This window comes from Heterocephalus glaber, unplaced genomic scaffold (genome assembly GCF_053883595.1).
Source record: "Heterocephalus glaber isolate CG9 unplaced genomic scaffold, H.glaber_assembly_v1.0 deba00001058, whole genome shotgun sequence".
Taxonomy (NCBI): domain Eukaryota; kingdom Metazoa; phylum Chordata; class Mammalia; order Rodentia; family Bathyergidae; genus Heterocephalus; species Heterocephalus glaber.
The window spans coordinates 136,064-156,406 of record NW_028258184.1 but is presented as its reverse complement, the minus strand read 5'-3'; the positions used below and the strand labels follow the sequence as shown (position 1 = coordinate 156,406).

General features: G+C 39.3%; 1 protein-coding gene across 1 annotated transcript; it reads right to left on the bottom strand.

Moving 5' to 3' along the window:
• Window positions 1-473: 473 nt before the first annotated feature.
• Slc40a1 (solute carrier family 40 member 1) lies at window positions 474-16,966 on the bottom strand. The gene is made up of 8 exons (XM_004872300.3): window positions 16,610-16,966; window positions 16,095-16,162; window positions 11,966-12,125; window positions 9,385-9,500; window positions 7,960-8,086; window positions 4,818-5,063; window positions 3,148-3,801; window positions 474-2,032 (listed from the first exon to the last, which is right to left on the bottom strand). Exons 1-8 carry the CDS (start codon window positions 16,650-16,652, stop codon window positions 1,719-1,721), a joined length of 1,728 nt encoding a protein of 575 aa, XP_004872357.1. The 5' UTR covers window positions 16,653-16,966; the 3' UTR covers window positions 474-1,718.
• Between the last annotated feature and the right edge of the window lie 3,377 nt (window positions 16,967-20,343).

Here is a 20,343-nt window from a genome sequence, read left to right as displayed (position 1 = left end):
GACCGGGGATCAACATCTGAGTCAGATCTACATCCCCATAGATGATCTTCAGTATATGTTTGCTGAATACAGAATGTGTGTCTACTCTCTTTGGAGTATCAGACTTCCTGTCATTACCTAGCTTCAAGCTCTAGTAAGACTGCCACCTTGACTTGCAGTTCACAAAGTGCTTCCACACGATTGTGCTCATTTGACTCAAACAGGGAAGCTGTAAGGTACGTAGGGTTTTTTTATAGCTCCTCTCCAATTTATAGTAGAGAAAATAGAACTTGGAGCTTCATGTGACTTATCCAAGGTCAAAGAATAAGCACTGGGCCCCAGCTTTACTGTACTTTTACCCAGGCCACTGTAAACTACAAATATGAATTATGAAACTATAGCCCTTTATAAAATGAAACACATTATCCAAAACAGATGTTCTGTAACAAAAGCAATATTAAGTAACTGGAGAACACAATTCAGTAAAAAGAAACTAAGATTTTTAAAATATTTTTATATAGAAATATTTTACAAAGATTTTACAACATAGAAACTCATTACATCATACTGTAGAAAGATGAAAAGAATAAACCTCAAAGATAAAGAAAGTGCACATAGCAATGTATTGCAGTCTCCATGAAAGTGCATGAAAGGTTAAGGCAAGGTAATTTGCTGGTACTGACATGTGAACAGACTTGTACAACAGTTTTTTAAAATAGGTACACACGTTTTTGGTCTATTCTTTTCAAAGAGATTTAAAAGGAAAACTTTTCCGCAATTCTGGGCATAAAACAGTAAAAGCAAAAGTGTTCTACACGTGTGTTAAAAGTTATTCAAATGATTTCTAGAACAAAACCTTCCCAAACGTGGGCTACCTCTGTGTACGTTAACATGCCACGCTGAAGGCTCACTCTCTCATAGTCTGAGAGACATTACAAATGATAGTGGCATGGCTTAAATTAGGATCTCACCCACGTGTAGCTTTTAGCTTCTAGTTTCTATGGCCAAACTACTGATACATTAAAACTCCTTACACATTCACTGCTTTATAAATCTACTTTACAGCTTTGCTTCTACCAGTAGCTTACATGATAGCCATTTTATGAAGAGCTACGTATGCTTAATACAGTATTTTGTTTATTTGATAATAAAAATACAAAAGTGCTCTCTAAAGTCAAGCCATAAATGTTATCAGAGAATTCTAGCTAAGCATTTCATTTTTCCATATGTCAAATCCCTTAAGATCAATAGGATCAATAAGGATAATACTGGTTATCAAATAGTAATCTTCATACTTGGAGAACTTGGTTTTTTATAATATAACTGATATTTAAAACATAAAAACAAGTAAATTAGCCAGGTTTGAACAAGAGTGAGTTTTAGGGAAAACTGACTTATCTGAATTCTAGTACAGATAATAAATATCTGCCAAAGAATAACTTAATTCACATGTTTAACCACTGTTTAATGTAAAATTTTATCTACTCCAAAGAACAGGAAAATTCACTGATAGTCTCCCTATATTTAAACATTTTCTTTTTTTCCATACCTAAATATAAAGGAAATTAACCAGCTCATGTTTGCTGATTTAGATTTCCTAAATAGCTCTTAGCCCCTCAAGGCATAGCCGTGGTAAAACCAGAGAGAAACATCCAGGCATTTATTGGAATTCTGAAGTACAAAATAAGCACATACACTCGATATAATCTAGTAATAGGGACAGCAACAGTTAAACTGTCTTACACATCAGATGCATTGGTCTGATTTTCATTTGAAACTTCTTTTTCCTGAGAACCACAAACAAAGAGTTGGTTGCCCAGAGTTTTGTGGGCAAAGCGGAAATACATAATGTGGCCCATCGCTACAAAGGAGACTGAAATCAGGACGAGCAAGCCAAAAGCTTCGGGATTCGGGGCCAGGATGACCATGATGAAGTGCAGAAGATCGAGAAGATAGTTCATGGAGTTCTGGACACCATTTATAATGCCTCTTTCAGACTCAATGACATTCTCTTGCAGCAACTGTGTCACAGTTAAATCAAAGGCCCAAAGACCTATACAATAAAACATATTTTGGTAAAGGCTGCATTTAATTTATAGTCATACATTTCAGATTTATAGATAAAATTTGCTGACATATGCAAAACACACATTTTAGCTCTACAGCCTTTAAATCACCTTATAGATAAAGCATTAATCACAACTTTGCCTTAAAGAACTTCTTTTCATTAACAGTGAGTTATTCATGGCTTTAAAAAAATCGTTTTTTACTGATAACAAACTAAAATAAATCTGATCTATAAACTTAGTTCTATTTTTCTGATTACTTATACTACAAAAGCAGAACTCTGAAATCAAGATATAAATACTAATACTTTTTAAAGTTTAAAATGACCTAATACATTCCTGTGGTTAAAGAGCAAGGAAACTTTAAACCATTGTTACATTTATCTCTTGGGTTCTATAGCCCTTACAATAAATCTGTCCTGCTTGAATATTAATGTCTTTGATAAATTAATGAACTGCTTTTTAATCACACGATAAAAGTTTCATTTTAAGAATGCATTCAGTCAGACATTCATCAGTACTCCATTAATGATTACCTAGATTTTGCTTTTAAGATGCTTTTACATTACATTTCTTCCAGAGCTATAAAATCCATTTGTGTGGCAAAGTATGTAATAAGTACACATCAGCTCAAGAGGACTTCTGAAGGATTTTTTTAATAACTGACACTGTCTTTCAAAAAACAAAGCAAAACATTATCTTCTTTATGTCATCTCATACAAGTATCTATATAGATTTTTGGCAGAGTTATAGCAATATAAAACTTCTAAACTATTAGATGGCAGTATAATTATTATAGCTAAGATATTTTTAAAATAAAATTACATTTTAAAAAGTAATAGTTAAAGGCTAGAGGTGTAGCTCAGTGATAGAGTGCTTGACTAACATCATAAAGCCCCAGGTTCACCACATATAATGTGCTGGATTTCCCAGCACCATATATATTAAAAATCTCATGTTTAAACACAGGACTCCATACATAAATAATAGATTTTGCTTAAATTAGGATACAAGAAAAATTTCAGATCATTTCTTGATGAATCTTCTGTACCAACTTTTCCCAGACTCTTTAATTCATTAACATAAAGAAGACATTTCTTACCGACTCTAGCAGCAATGACGCCTGCAAACAGCAGACTGACGGAGATTATGGGCACGGGCTTGGTGCTCATCTCCAGGACAGCATCAGCGGTATGAGACCCGTTGGCCATGTGGTGCGTCTCTGTGGTGAAGACGGTCTCAGGTATTCGGGTGGTTGTGGACACTGGTTCTCCTTGGAAGAACCTGGAACGAATATCTTCAAAAGGAGACACAGACAAGTCCAAGGGACTTCCAGGCATGAACACAGAGATTACGCACAAGATCAAACAGGAGAGCTGGGCCCATCCTGAGATCACACCAGTCCGAACCAGCCCACACTTTCGACGCAGCCAAGTGAAAGCCACAGTCCCTATTATTCCAGTGATAGCTGATGCTCCCATCAAGATGCTGAGGATGGAACCACTCAGCCCCTGAGTGTAGGCGTAGCCTGTGGTAATGCAGTCAAAGCCCAGGACAGTCATATAAAGGAAGGCAAGACCCATGCCAGCCAGAAACACTGGCTGGTTGTAGTAGGAGACCCATCCGTCTCGGAAGGTGCGGAAGGGCTCTGTTATCTGGGAAGCACAGCTGGGCTCTTGCTTGGATTCAAGTTCACGGATGTCGGGGTTTTTCTCTCCCATTAGACGAGTTCCCTCCAGGGATTTTGGCTCAGTATCTGTCAATAAAAAATATCATTATTTGTGGGGAAGGTATGGAGAAAAAAAACATTTTACTATTTTTTCGTCTCCTATTCCCCTCCTCTATGGGTACCCTTGGTTAATAATTACTAAATTCTCTGAGAAATCCAGCCACAGAGCAATTTCCAAGTGCCACTTTTGTTAAACAAAATAATATTGATCTTTTTTTTCACTTAGAAATCATATTCCCATAAAGTAAATAGCAGGAAAACTCATCACATAAAATATATGTTATCTGGGATAATGAAGAACATTATTAAAATCTGTTAAGATCCCATTTACCAGAAGCCAAACTTCCTCTTCTCTTGGGAAATGCTCTTCCTCATGTTTTCACCCCCTTCCACTGTCTTAGAAATGGCCATCCCCTCTTTAGATACTCCAAAGAATTCTCTTGTTCTATGTTTCTCCCACTATCTCACCATTTTTATGACTCACTGTGCCCAGCCAGTGCTCAACTGATTGTCTCTCTGTGCCTACTGCTCATATCAAGAAAAAGAGCCAGGGATCCCATTCCAACTCCTTCAGATTCAACCCAGAACTATTTCCTAGAACCTCAAAGTCTGGTTTTGCCTCATCTCCCAAAATGATGTATTTAGCCTCATCCAGTTTTTCAATGAAAATAAAACCTTATACAAATCCAACAAAGGGCCAGGGATTTAGCTCAGTGGTTCCAGCAGCTGCCTCGCAAGCACAAGGTCCGGAGCTCGATCCCTGGTATCCCCCAACAAAAAAATTTTAAGCACCAGGGGTTTAGCTCAGTGTTTCTGCTGCCTGCCTTTCAAGTACAAGGTCCTGAGTTCGATCCCTGGAACCGCCCCCCCCCCAAAATTTTAAGGGCCGGGCATTTAGCTCAGTGGTTCTGCTGCCTGCCTCGGAAGCACGAGGTCCTGAGTTCGATCCCTGGTACCAAAAAAAAAAAAAAAACCAATAAAGTTTTAGTCTTCACCAACACTTAAAATCTGAACCTGAAGGGCTGGTCACTGTGCTCAGTTACCTTTGTATACATTCAGCTGTTTCATTTCAGTTTCCTCTCCTTTAAGAGCAGCTTTCACAGCCAGGGCAGGGGTTTTCTGGTAGACCTTCCAGAGCAGAAAGTACTCCATACACATGGACACCAAATTCCATCCCGAGATGAAGCCGCAGCCAATGACTGGGGACCCAAATGTCATAATCTGACCCACAGCCATGGGAGCCAAGATGTTGGTTAGCTGGTCAATCCTTCGTATGGTAGCGTTCATATCTACAGGAGTTGGTGGAAGAGGCAGGTAGGGTTCAGGCCCATCAAAGAGACTGCCACATACATAATACAGAGTGATAAGCCAAAAGCACACACAGACTGCTAACATCTGGATTTCTAAAAGCACTGTGAATAAACTATGGGCTAGAAGAACATTTATTGTTTGGGGAATAAAATTTCCTCTAACGCTGTGTTTCCTTTGGAATTTCAGAAATTAGTCTAACATTGACTTTTTAAATGAACGTAACAGTGAGCCTATTCATTTTTATCAATACGTATTAAATGTATATTATAAGTTAAGACACCATTCTCTACATCGTAACATGATAACTTTGACATATGTCACCCCTCACATGGAAGGCAAAGGCACCTGTCATCAATCTTACACATGACTCTCTCTGAAGAGGCTTCACTAACATAAGAAGGGTGGAATACATCCAAATAGGTCAATAATTTGAATACAAAGTAACGAAAAAAGACTTAAGTCTTAAAGCCCCAGAACAACAACAAAAATTGTTTTAAACTTGTCATTCTTTTGCTGTTTTCAAGTATTCAAGGAGTTTTCCAAAGTCATCAATTTCTATCTTTTTATATGATAGGAAGTTAGGAATGTTTAGGAGTCAGTACAAGTGCAGTGTCAGAAATAGTTTTTTTCTGAAGCAGAACAAATTAAATTTTTTAAAATAAAAAGACCTAATCATTTTCTTCATAACATTCTAGAACAGAATCCAGCTTCTGGGTTGGGGGGGAAACATGTTAGTACAAAATGTGCTTAGCGTGTACAAGGCCCTGGGTTCAACCCCTAGCACGTGCACGCACACATGTAATCAGACTTCTCAACACCCAAACTTCCTCTTTACAAATTTGCACCTATTCTCATACAAACATAAATGTGGGCTCATTTAACTGTTTTGGCTACAACTATAACACAGGCCATGACATAAATAATGACCTTTATTATAAAGAGTGTATTACATCTCATAGAATTTTTTTAAGGATTTGCTGAGGAAACAGTAGCAAACAGGTTTGTCTGCCTCAAACATGAAATCAGTTTTAATCAACAGAATTCAGACATGAAATTTATCGCTACACCTGACTGAAGCTAACAAGCAGATTTTACTTTAGAATGCTTGGCAAGAGAATCCTCTCAAGATAACAATAAAGTGATTCACAAAGGGTCCTTGCAACAGACAGGGTAAAAAGTCTGGGAAAGGAATGAATTTCAAGCAGGCTAAGAAGACCACATGGCAAAAGCGAATGTTTTAATAAAATACTAAATCAAATACCCAGAAAGCACCTAACTTATATAACAGATTAGTTAACAGTATATACGTTTAAAAAGAAATACCTATTTCAGAGCATTCCAAACTAAAGGGGACAGCTGTATTTTGCTGAGATTCTAACCTTGCCAGGGAAAATTTCTCCTGTTCTTTACCCTCAGTTAATGCAGCTTCCAATGTTAAAACTATCTTCGCAATCAAGAAATGCAGGGATAAGGAAATGGGAACAGTTAGGATCCAGCTCATGATCTTTGTTCTTTATTTCACACACTTTCACCCCTACACGAGCAGCCAGCACACACAGGTGAAGCCCTCGCCACCCAGTCCTCTATCTGGGTTTCCAACTCATTGCCAGCAGCCTTAAAACCACCCCGGAAAGCTCAAGAACCCGAGTTCGATCCCCAGTACCAAAAAAAAAAAAAAAAACAAAACAGCCCGGATACACACACATTTCCCCAGCTGGAGGAGGTGTGTCTATGTAGGGCTTCTTCAGTGTAACAAAAAGAGATGCAGAATTATGCCTTATTATAATAGCAGAAAGAAATGTCAAAGGGAATTTCCTGGGTACAGGAAATATGCATATATTTTCCTCTGAAGTCAGTGCGGTATTTCTACCTGGATTACAATACTACTACCACATGTGATGATTCAAGCAAATAATTCTTCCAGACCTTCCACAGACTTTGTTCTCTTTCAATCACCACTTCCTTTTTTTTTTTAACCACAAGGTCCAGTCAAACAAAGCCACTGGCTAATCCCAGAGTATAATCTTGCATACCGTTCCTTAGATAAGTCACTTAAGTCACCAAGAATGGTGTTCGCATCCCTCAGGATGGTTGAGCAATGTGTTTTTGATGCTCATGACCTTAATGACCAGCACAGTTCACTCAGCTGATGTGTCCTCCTTTGCCCTAGGTAGATTCAACCCAATCTGGGTCTGTGTGTCCTATGGGGAGAAGGTGAAGAGCATCCGGGCTACGGTGAATCACAATAAGCTAGATGTCATGGGACAAAGGTGCTTTATAAGCATTCTTCACTCTTCTGCACTTACTTGTATAGGTTTCCAGTGGTTTGTAAGCCTCTTGAAAACTGCATCCTGGCCTCTATTTTAAAAATATCTTAATAATTATATTACATTCTACATAATGTAATAAAAGTTATAGATTATAACTTTAAAGTAGGAGGAACTAACTACTAGGGTCTCTTTACTATTAAGTTGTTTCCATTTGGTATGGTGAAAAATAATATCCAAAGTATGACCCTTAAGTACAGTAAAAATATCCATGTAAAATATCATGCCAGATTTTCATTGTTGTAAGTATTAAATAAATATTTAGTAATGGTTAACAGAATTTTTAGAAAGAAAACGGAAAATTTCAAAAAAGTTCTTCCACTTGCCTGGTGTGCATAGAATAAGAGTAGTCAGCTATCCTATAAATTAATACCATAACAGAAATCTTAGCACTAAGACTGACAATAAAGTAAAAAAATTATGCTTTCAATTTACTATTAAAATATACCCAGAACATCAAAAATAAAAAGGTTTTTCACCTCATTTATTGCTACTGATTCAAAGTAAATCCTAACATTAATTTAGTTGAAAAAGAAAACCAAATTACCTGCTAATTTGCTTCTGTCCTCTCCTGCAACAACAACAATCCAATCCCTCTGGATTGTTATCGCGGTAGCAGTACTGGCCAAATTTGCAATATTTGCAATAGTGATGATCAGGATATAGCAGGAAGTCTAAAGAATTATGAGAAAAAAATGAGTTAAAATGTTACGTTTTCACACTATACTTCACTATACAGGATAACTAAAATGGCTTTCGTAACAAAATAGCAAAATTTTAAATTTTACTTCAAATATAAGAAGTCATTTTACTTTGTATACATGAAACAAGAACCAGTGGTCAAGTTAAAGGGCATATTATTATTCTAATCTGCATATCTGTAGTAGATATAATGTAAAATTATAGTAATCACATGAATATGTATATGACATAGTCATCAGAAAATGGTCAGTGGTGGTGTTTTTAACATTTTCCCCACAAATATCTCCACTGAAAAGATAATGAAGGGGAACTGAAAGGCCTGTATTTAAGTCAGAGTTCTGACCCTTTCTAGTTGCACAATAATGGATAATCAACAAAACTCATTTTGTCTTAGTTTTGCCATCAGCAAAATGAAGGGACTAGACTTGAAAATTTCATAAAGTCCTACCTGGCTTTGAAACTCTGTAATATCAACCCCCAAAATATAAGAAGATTCAATAGTGACACGAATTCATTATTTTCCACTACACTCCACCACTCTCCTCTTTTCCCTCTGGGGATATAGTTGATATTCCCACAACTATGACTGGCTAATCCATACACAGTATATGGACATTGCTTGTATAGTGTGAATAACTTACAGAATAAAAGAAAATAAGCTGAAAACTAACAACTGAATTGTATAATACATTTTTAGAAACATCATTAAAAAAGCAATGAGAAAATTTAAATTCAAATAACACTAAATGAATACCTGCTACAGGCAAAAAAATCAACAAACAGGGATGTTACAGTAGACAAAGAAATCAATTATTAAAAGGTCACATCTGCAAAAGAGAAAGGTTTTTCATCTTTACCTCTACAAGATAGTCAATTTTCTACCTTCAAGAATCTCACTGAATAAATGTGAGTCATTTGTAGGAAAATAAATGTAAATTGAGGCCATAATATTAAGTGAAATAAATCAAATACAAAAAGTTAAATATTGCTTCGTTTCTTTTATATGAGAAACCCAATGTATAAATAATTTAAAGAGAAAAATATAAGAGAGATAACAGGAAACAGAGAGAGAGAGAGATGTTTTGCAGCTGGAAAGAGGACCAAGAGATAAAGGGAAGGGCTGGGAGAGGAGGGGAAGAGGCAGTCAAAAGAGTTAAGGCGTGTTATGTCCATGTACCAAGTCCCCATGAGGAATGAAATCACTATGTACTGCAAACGTGGACTAACACAACTTTAAAGAAAACAAAAAAGAATCGCATTGAGCACTTACAAGAACCCATCCATGGTACATAGTCAGAAGCTCATTTTTGTGTAAGAAAACCATCATCAGGATGATCCCACATAGGATGACTGAAACATTCTGTACCACCAGGGAAGTCTGGGCCACTGAGCAAAAGAAGCAAAGTTTTCACTACTTTTTATCCACACATCATTATTCTACTACATTAATGCACATGCATAATTGCAAAAAAGGAAACCTTTCCAGGTAAATTTCGCCTCAACCATTCATGTAACCAGCAGATCATAGCAGACCAGTGAAATCTTCAAGTGAAATAAAACACAATTTTTTCTGCTGAAGTCTTTCATAATAACTACATTTTCTTTTCGGTACCAGGGATCGAACTTGGGACCTTGCACTTGCGAGGCAGGCAGCAGCACCACTGAGCCAAATCCCTGGCCCTACATTTTCATTTAATTTATTCTCTTCAAGTATACTGTCACAAACAGAACAATTATACAGATAAGATCAATCTCTCAGCCCTCTGTTACTTAGGCTAAAACAAGAACATGTGGGAGGTTACTGACATGTTAAGGAGGAAGTTAAGGAATTCATAATCTCCACTTGGCACTCTTAATTTAATAAAATGTGATGGACAAATAGGAAAAACATGCAAAAATTTCCCAAGAATAAAGCAGTATTGAATTTCTTTTCATATCTTAATGCTATTTGTCTTTACTATGACATTCTAAGCTACACCTTCTATCACAAAAAAAAAAATTACCAACTTTCTAAAAATGAGGCCCTCATACAGATCAAGTGCTAGAAGAAGGCCAGGTAAGGACCCTTGGTAATCTTTCCTCTGTCACTCACTAGGCAGATGATTGAGGGAAGGCTCCTTAATGTCACATGCCTATGTCTAAAGGGCAAGGATGGTAATGCTTCTCTCCTTTATGGAGTCAGAATGATGTTCAAATAAAATATTCATGAAAACACTTGGACATATGTAACGTACAATTACAGCTCTTGTTATCCAGGATAGTAACGCCATCCTGGCTTAGAAGGTCATATGAAAAACCCAAAACAAAACAAAACGCTCTCTGAAAATAATCTGAAGTGAAATATCAACAACTCATTCATGCATTTATTGCACAAGGATTAAGTATCAAATGAATGAAGTTCTTAACTTTGATGATCTCACAGCCAGAAGAAAAGGTCATGTGAACAGATAATTCTAACCATGTAGGCATAAAAGCAGAGGTACTAACACATCCTCGTGGAAGCACAAAGAAAGAAATGGTGAGCTCACCCTAGGGACATCAGGGAAGATTTCTCATGAAGGTGACATATGGGTGGATAATATAGGATAGGTAATCTAAGTAATAGATGACAAATGATAGATTATACAGGTGACATACGGGTGGATAATATAGGATAGGTAATCTAAGTAATAGATGACACAGGGTAGATGATATAGGTGACATACGGGTGGATAACATAGGATAGGTAATCTAAGTAATAGATGACACATGATAGATTATACAGGTGACATACGGGTGGATAATATAGGATAGGTGGGAGACTGCCATCCCAACTATTCTCCTTCCTCCAACTCAACCTTTTTTCCTCAACCTGTGATTGCAGCATTCCATAATTATAAGATTAAAGGGTTCTATGTGTACTGTTCTTATTTTCCTATGCATAATGATGTAAATAATGAGGATTGTTCCCCTGGGATACGGAACTTTTTTCTGTGTGTGTTCTAGTCTACCCATTCTCAAAACAGAAAAATGTTCATCTTGACCATTTTACTAGTAGTGTTAAATTTTACAATTTAAAAATCCTGTACCTGTGTATCTAGAAGCAGTCATCCTGAATTGAAATAAATTAAAGGTATCTTAATCTTTTCCTAATAGCTAAGACAGACATGGCCAGGAATTATCAATTGAATAATTCAAGAAAATTTTACCCTGAATGATTATCCATATTGCTCTTATTTTCTAAATAACTGAATTGCTCAAATCACTTTCTGTTTCCTGTATGAAACAAAATGATTAAAGTCTTAATGTTCTAGTCTATAATAAATGTTAATATGTTATTTCTTCTTTTGCTCTAAAAGCTTATAATTCAGTTTTCTGTGATCCAGGCTCAGCTATTCTTCCTTGAGTCAATACTGAGTTTTCAATTCCCTCAAACATATACACATCTTTATATGAAATACAGACACCCAGAGGACAAGCGTCAAAGCTATCTCAGGAACACCACATTAAAGGAATCCTGCTGGGAGTCATGGTTAGGACGGAAGCTGGAGTTAAACAAATGTTTAATGTTTAACATGGTTCCCAGAAAAGTGGCTATAGTATTAATCATTAACATCTGAAATTTATTAACTGGAAAAAAACCAAAAATCTATTAGACCAATATCCTGGCATCCCAACTTTGTGCAGAAGGCTCAGGGCCCTGAATCCAGACAGAAGCACTGCCACCAAAATCCCCTCCCTCAGGAGGGGCATGCAAACAGGGCCTGTACAGTGGTTTCTCTTAGTTTGTTGCTCCCTCTGATGCAGAGAAAGCTCAGGGGCTGGTCCCATGAATAGGGTGGGGGCTTAGATATATAGAGATCAACACTCACCTTTAAGCCTGGCGTTCTTATCCACCCAGTCGCCGATGATGGCTCCCAGGACCAGAACAGACCCTGCCACCACCAGCCCGTAGACTGCAGTCAAGAGGAGACTGTTTCCATAGAGCTCTACGAGAAACACAGACACCGCGAAGTGCCACATGCGATCTCCCTGGAACAAGGAAAAATGTTTGATGAACATTTTTAGTCTGTAGTCCACTGTACACAGAAATTTATTTTCCTACCTAAAGAGCACTTTCTAGCCACATCAGAAGACTTTCAAAATCAATAATTACTCTATGGATTGAATACTAGTAAGATATTAAAACTGTTCATCCCAACACAATGGAAAATATTCTTGCCCGATTATTATGGAAACTGAAAAGCATAATGCTAATGAAATATATTCTTATTCTTCTAGAAAAAAAATGTAGCTTCCAGACCTAAGATGGATTTTTGAGAACAAACCATTTCTCTCATGTGCCAAGTTTCTCTCCAGGCTTGGTATTTGCCTATCTTGACTGGAAAGGCATAAAGTAGTATAGTTTATAAAGTAGTATAGTTTATAAATATCGGTATACCTTGAATGTCTAGAAAAAGTCAGTTTCCCAATTTGTAAATGATAGGAGTAGGCTATATGATCTCTAAACTTTCTTTCCCCAATAACATTCTAAAATATACGCCCTGTTTCACAAATAAAATTCAAAGTCATAAAGCAGCAGAACAATCAGAAAGATGAAATTAAAAGGACAGATTCTGGCACTGCATTGTCAAAGTTGTCCAAATAAAGTTGAATGTATAAGTGGTTAATGTTTTAATACAGATGAGTTTTGAAGGGAGAAAAAAACCTATTTCTTCACACCGGTCCAGAGTATATTTTTAATTTTAGAATTCATTGCTACAAAATTTGGTATAAGTTTAAGAGAAACTTTGAAACAAATCATGAAAGTTAATACACAAGAAATCCATAATTGACCTTATTATGAAATTTTAAGGTCCACCCTGACTTTTGGGCTTAATGTGAAGAAGGACAACATTCTATCACAACCTATCCCTCAAAATCACTGCAGGACACTAAATTCCCAGGAAGAATTTCTTTCCAGATTTGACCTATGTGGAAATACTGGTATTCTTTGATCGTCACAAAGTCTGTGAACATAGTCAAGATAAATTTCACGTATTGGAAGCAAATTATTATCCTGGTAGGTCAAATTATTTTAAAACATTAATAAAGTTAAGATAACAAACTTAAACATTGGAAACTTCAATTGATACATGCTAGCAACCATTTACAATAAACTTCATGTAGACCAGTACTTCTAACTGGGGATGATTTTACCCTCCAGAGGTCATTTGTTAATGTCTGGAGTTTATTCTGCATTGTCGTAACTGCAGGGAACAGAGCAGAAAATACAACAGGCATCTACAAGGCACAAGAGAACTGTAGAATTTTCTGGCCCAAAACATCACTAGAACAGGTTGGCAAAGGATTATGAACATAATTTTGAGCCAGGATTTAAAATTAACGTAAGATTAAAACCTTGAGGGATGAGGTGGAAATTATCACAATTCCCAAACAGTTTTGATTTTAAGGAGCAATAAATCCTATGCTCAAAAAAAGTTCAAGAATGAGGTAGCATCTAAGTAAACACTGACCAAGTCCAGACCCATTCCTCCCTTACTTCAAGCCTACTCTTTCCTGCTTCCATTTTCTGCCTCCCGTGTGCTCTGCCTTACTTGATGACTTGTTTACATGCCCGTCTACCCCCACTGGATCTACGAATGAATGCCCATGGTCATTAATCCACTTAATAAATACCTATGGAATGGCTACTATGTGCACAGCACCACTGTAAACACTAGAGCTGTAGCAGTGCAAAAAAATCATAGCCCATGGTTTCAGGCAGCTTGCATTCCAATGCTCACAGACCAAAGACAAATCTAGCACAGGTCAGGAAGTGTAAGTGCTATGGGGAAAATCAACACAGGATGGGACTGGAATGTGCCATTTTATATGGAGTGGTGACAGAGGCGTCTATGAGCAGAAGTGAGGCCTGGAAAAATGCAGGTACACCAGGGTATAACTTGGGACAGTCTGTGGGAGGATGATATAAGATATTAGTAACTGGGTCCTCTTTTCTCCTTGTCTTACACTTTTTTCATGAGCAAATACTTTTCAAAAGTTGGTGCTAAATTACATTATGAACTCCTTAACAAAATGATCCGCTTCTTACACTATTTTGTATTCTGACAGCACAAAGTGAAATGTATTGATCTATTGGCAGACAGAAATGAAGTGTGAAATCAAAAGCATTCAACCCCACACACACCTAACCTGAGAAAATCTTCTACCTTAAGGCCCCATGTTCAACGAGTAGGAAATCATGTTTGGTGGGGTTGGCAGGGGAATGGATAGAAAGATGTGCATAGGTTATGTTGTAATAAAGATCACTGTGCCACCCCAAAGACAAAGCAGAAGTGGAGTTACCTAGAGACAGCTTTCCTCTCTTGCACTCCTGTGAGCAAGAGGTAAAAATCCATTAAACCTTATATGGCTGTGATTGCCCTTGTTTTTTAATCCAAGAACTCCCTTTGTTCAACTTACTGTAAGGTTGGGACAAGCATCTGTCACCTTGATTATGGAATTATTTTTTAAGATCCTTAATAAAAGTTCTTTTCAAGTTAAAAAAAAAATCCTCTTAAAACAACCACAGCTCCACTCATGTTTTTAGCAAATCTCCCACCGAATCTATCAACCAATGTCACATAAACCCTACATCAATCAGTATTTGGAAATAAGGCACGCTGTTCCTCTAAGGGCTACATCCAGACCATAAGCTGAGAGTTTCAGACACCATTTCCCTTACTTATTGGTGATCTTTTTAATACTTAACACTTATTTTATTAAATTGGAAGAACAAATGACTGGCTTGGATTTAGGAAGAGTTGTTTCACTAGGTTTCTACTGAGACTCACTGGCTGCTGGGATTGAAACCAACACATACCAATTCCACTTTGTTGACATTTATTTGCAGAGTCATTCTTGCATAATCCTCTGAGAAGACAGGAGCTTGCTTTTCTGAAAAGTCATCTCTGAACTGCTATTTCTTAGAAATACAGTAACTTGGCTTAATAATTTCCCAAGGGCATAGAGTATAGATTTCCTCATGGAATGATTCCATTTATCTTAAGGATGACCCAATAGAAATTTCCAATTTAGAAGGAAATTAACACGGTAGTTTACTCTTAAAATTATTTCTCTTTATGTATGGTTCCTTTAAACTTCATATATGAAGCATGCATGGAATATACTCAGATTTATATCTTTTAAATAGTAAGAACAATTGTTTAATTTTTAAAGATTCTAATCATCATTCATTGAACATACAACCAGTATCCTTCCAGGATTATTCTTTTTTAGGGAGAGTTGATAGAAAAAACATAGGCCAACAGGAATACTGGGATTCTTCCAAAACCATGTTAGAAGTCATAAGGAGAGCTATGAATGAGTTACTGATTTTCTAATTCTCAGTAGATGGTTTTTAAGATAGCTTGTAGTGCCTACATATTATGTAACTCCAGATAACATTTTTAAAGCCCAGAATTTTTGTCTCTCAAAATATTTGACCTTGGGGCTATGTATATTTTAATTAATTCTAAAATGCCATTACGAGGCTAAGTCAGTCACTCCACCACTCCACCGTATTTTCATAGTGCTGCATGCGGGAACTAAATTTTTAAGAAAAGAAGAAAACAGAAGCATCTTAAACTCTGAAACGACAGGAGGTATTTGAAACACCCTCCTTCTGATTCTTAGTAGAAATCACCATTTGCTGAGCATAGTATTGCAAATACCATTTATAAACGATGCAAACATCCCTGTCTTTGTTAACCCTGTCTTTGGACAGCTGTCAATGTATATAAAGTACAATAACTTGATAATTAATTTACTGACAGTCATCCAAAGGTAACATCAAATACCTTTAATTGTACCTAACTTTTTCACGAAAGCATGTGTTTCCGGATGATTTATTTTCTTAACTGTATGACAAAACTTGAAGTGGGCTTAGTACTGGGGGTAATAAAAGTAAACCTGAAACGTGCAACTGTATCGTAAAAATTACTGTGCATTCTGACTTACCCAAGTGGAGAGAGAATGACTAAGGTAGAGAAGGAATTTGGCCGAGGTCAGGTAGTTTGCAAAGGATCCTGCAAAGACACACGGGGGAGGATTTAAAGGCATATTTGGTCACTTGAACGAGCTGAGTTTCAAACACTTATCCACTTACTACAACATGATTATTTAAAGCTGCTTCGTGGGACAAATCACGAACATTTTATCAAGTCATCTAAGAATCGGTGCATACTGTCCCGTTAGTATCACTGGTTAAATTCAGCACGACCTGTTGTTGGTCAGTAACTGCACAACTTCGCATGCAATGAAGAAACCTCTTTCGAAATTCAACTTCTTCTTTTTTTTTTTTCATAGAAATCCAAACTGCCCAACGTACTGCATCCTCGCCGGTGTGCAAGCCCCGTTTCTCGGACTTTGAATGTGCTGTTTCTCCCCTCACAGCCGGAGCCAGCGCTGCTCTGGTTCAGAGTGCGGTCGCCTCCCTCCGAGCCCCGCGCGGCCCCCACGGCACGGCCACTCACCGCAGCATCCTCCCCGGCGGCCCTGCGCTCCTGCCCTGCTCATGACAGCGGGCGCTCTCGCCTTCTCGCTCTCTGCTGCCGGTCGCTGCTGCTGCGGCCCTCGCCAAGGTGCTTGCCAAGCCGAGCTCCAGGACCGGGACACGGCCCCGCTGCACACCCAGCTGCCCCGTCCGGACGGACCCCAGCGACGACTGCGGCAGAAAGCAAAAGGCAAAGTGCCCGGGGTCTCCTCGCGGTCTTCTTTCCAAACTTAGCTAACACTGTAGCTGAAGTCGGAAAGGCAAAGCCTTATGGACGCGGGCGGGAGGCTCCGCAGGCCGCCGACACACTGAGCCCTCGCTCGTGCCGCCGCCCCTCGGGTCCGAGGCGCAGGCCGCGCTCTTATAGGAGCGGGGGCGGAGCTGCCGCGCACCCCGCCCCTGCGCCCGCTTGCCCCGCCCCTGCGCCCCGCGAGTCCACGCCCGGCTTCCGTGGCGCGCACAGACCGACCTGGCTGTGCCGCGCGTGGGGAGCGGGTGCGCGGGGCGCGGGAATGAACGCGGGGAGACCTGGGAGGGGCCAGGGGCGCGGGCTGCTGGGGGCCCCTTTTTTAACGCCGGTGAGTTTAACTGTCCAAGCAAAAGGAACCGAATCGGAGGCCGCGCTCCCGGCCTTCCCATCCGGCGTCGGCGGCAGGAGGTATTTTTCCTGCCTTCCCGCAGGCCCAGAATCAAAGCGCAGGAAGGGGCTGCAGATCAGAGCCCGGCGCTCCGCAGACAGTGCTCGGGAAGGTGCCGTCCTGCGGCCTCGGCGGGAGGCAGAAGCCCGTGCGAGCACCCCGCCATCCCGCGTCGGCCTCTGCGCCCTCCCCAGGCTGTGCGCGTCCCTTCCTGTCTCTCCAAATGCCCTAGATACCGGGAATACCGGTTATCCCTGTCGGCTCCTCGGTCTGTCCCTGTTCGGATAGAGCCATTCGGTGGCCTGCCAGAGGGGGCAGTTGAGTGACTAGAGAAGGCCTCCGATGACTTAGTTTTCTTCCCCGTGCTGAAGTCCCTGGGGCAAACCTGTCCCTTTTGCCAGCCTGTTGATTACCTACCTCTGTCAATCGCGCCAAACCCTCAGAAGGGATCCTAAACATTGAAACTCCAGCCGGATTCCTCGCGTTGAGCATAGGCCCGACTGATGCCCACAGTGAAGGAAACCACCCTTGAATATATGCCCTGTATCTGGACTCTCAATCAGAAGCCCCAAAGGTCTAAGGGCGGGGTGCAGCTGGATTCGTTGGGATGTGGTCTGGAGGGTAGAGATAGGGGATTTACAGTTTGCTGCTACGGAGTGGACTGCTTTATCCTTTTTCAAGCGCTTGCTCTCGCTTGCTCTCTCCCTCTCTCGCTCTCTCCTTTTCACGCACTTTCAAGTTCTTTCTCTTCACTCCAAGGACTGGGTTTGCTGAAGTTATAGAACAGAGTCGTTCGTTCATCCATGCATGAGAAGTAACCCAAAGTATGCTCAGATGCTGGCCTTTGGAAGGAGGCAACTGGCAAATTAAGCTCTTCCACGTTCTACAATTTCTTATTGAGATGAAATTTGTTGATAGGTCCCTAAGCAAGGCACAAGGAATAATGACACTTGGCACCTTTGGCTCAGTGTGTCTCCAGGTCCTTTGCAGTAATTATTGCCAGCCATAAGGAGTGGTGAGCGATCACCAGCTTCAGGTGGCTTAAAGGAGGTTTGGTTGGTGACAAGAAATTTTTAACTCACCATAGACACTGAGAAGTATTTGTGGAAAGAGTAGCTGAGTCAATTTGTATCTCAAGATGTGTATGGAGGCTCTGTTCTCCATGTCACTGAGGAAGCCCCAGAAGCCAAAACTGAGAGAACGGCAGAGGATAGATGGGAGAGGACAGTGGAGCAAGTAAGAAAGACACTTTGGCAAGATGAGCAAGATCCGTAACAATAAAGCCAGTGAGATGTTTGGGCTTTTGCAGGGAATCCTAAAGCCTAACTAATGTGAATAGCCAAAATATATTTGTTGGGTTTCATGAAATGGAAAAGAGTTGAAAATGAAAAGTGGAATGAAAATCCTCCAAATACATCCCAAATGCAAAGTGACAGAAATTTGCTGGCCTTGACATTCTAGATTAAAACCACTGTTTAAATCACTAGACCCTGCTGGTTCATTCTCCTTCCAAAGAACAATTTTCCTAGTTGACAATTAAGATTTCTTAAGTAATAGAGTTGTCACCAGCTATTATAGGAAGAGCTTAGATTTAGGACACAGATTCTATTGGGTATGAAACTTTATGCCCTAACTTAGAAGGTATGAATCCATGTTTTCTAGCCAGGTCTTTCTCCATATTATAAGCAAATTTCAAGAACTGTTTGACATTTCTATAATCTAAGGCTGACTAGACCCTCGAAGATTTGAATTTCAATGCCTATTTTAAGTCACAGACATCTACATGGAAAGATTAGCCTCTCAGTTCTTCATTTTGTTTGAATATTGCAAATAATTTGACCTTGAGAAGTTTCTCATGAATGCTGATGTTCATTGTAAGTGCTCACACATTCCTGCCCCATCTCTCCCTCTCTCTCTCTCTCTCTCTCTCTCACACACACACACACACACACACACACACACACACACACACACAGAGATACAGATAGATACACATAGTAGTATAGTTTCCAGTTTAGGAATTAAATGCAGAATTCAGAAGATTGCAAAAGAAATATATTTCTAAGGCAAAACCATAGGTACAGAAAGCAGAGTTGTTTTCTGAGGTTGGGTGGAAGGAAGAATAGGTAATGAGTGTTTAATGGATACAAGAGTTCCTTTTAGAGTGGTGAAAATGTTCAGGAACTAGACAGTGGCAGTGGTTGTACAACACTGAATGTTCTAAAAGTCACCAAATTATATACTTTAAAGTGGCTTAAGTGGTGAATTTTATGTTATGTGAATTTTACCTCAACTTTTAAAAAGAAACATTCTTAAGAGCAGTGTTTGCCATTTTTCAGCATTAGTATTGATTGGGATTAACGTGGTCAAATGTGGTCTCAAGAGATCTTGATCAAAAAAAAGAGAAAGAGAAAGAGAATGTGGAGAGAAAAAAAGAGCAATCAAATTTCCTCCATCACACTAGAAACTAAGACATGCAAGTAAGTTAACTTTTTCTCCATATATAGCCAGAAAATTTATACAGATTTCATTTAATAAATATTTTGGTCTCTCAACTTTTGCCATAGATCAATTTTTTGATGTCTAACCCACCTCTCATGTTACAACAGAGCCCATTCTCTCAGTGCGAAGCAAAGAACAGACCCTTGGCATCACAACAGTATCCCCTGCACACTCGAGATGCCCCTGAGCCTTGCCTCTTTCAGGCGGTATGAACAGGAATGGCTTTCTCAGGTTTTCATTCATTTCAGTTGATCTCCTTGGCACCTTTTTCAATTGCCGGGCTACTTGCAAGCCCTTCATTCATAGAAAAGAGCACACAGATTCTAAAGAGCACTCAGATTCCTAAAGGACTACATTCATCCAAGTAATGCCTGTTATACATTCTCCTCTCCTCAACTTTCTGTCTCAGACACTCCACACCACATACCTGTTTCGGAGCAGCACCTTGAAGCTGACTCCAACCAAGCTGGCCAAACACTCATATTCAGGAAGTCTGTATTCGGGACTGTCGGTGAAAGTTTCAGAGTTCCTTAATGTTTCATTTAGGGCAAAGTACACACGTCCAGAGCAGGAG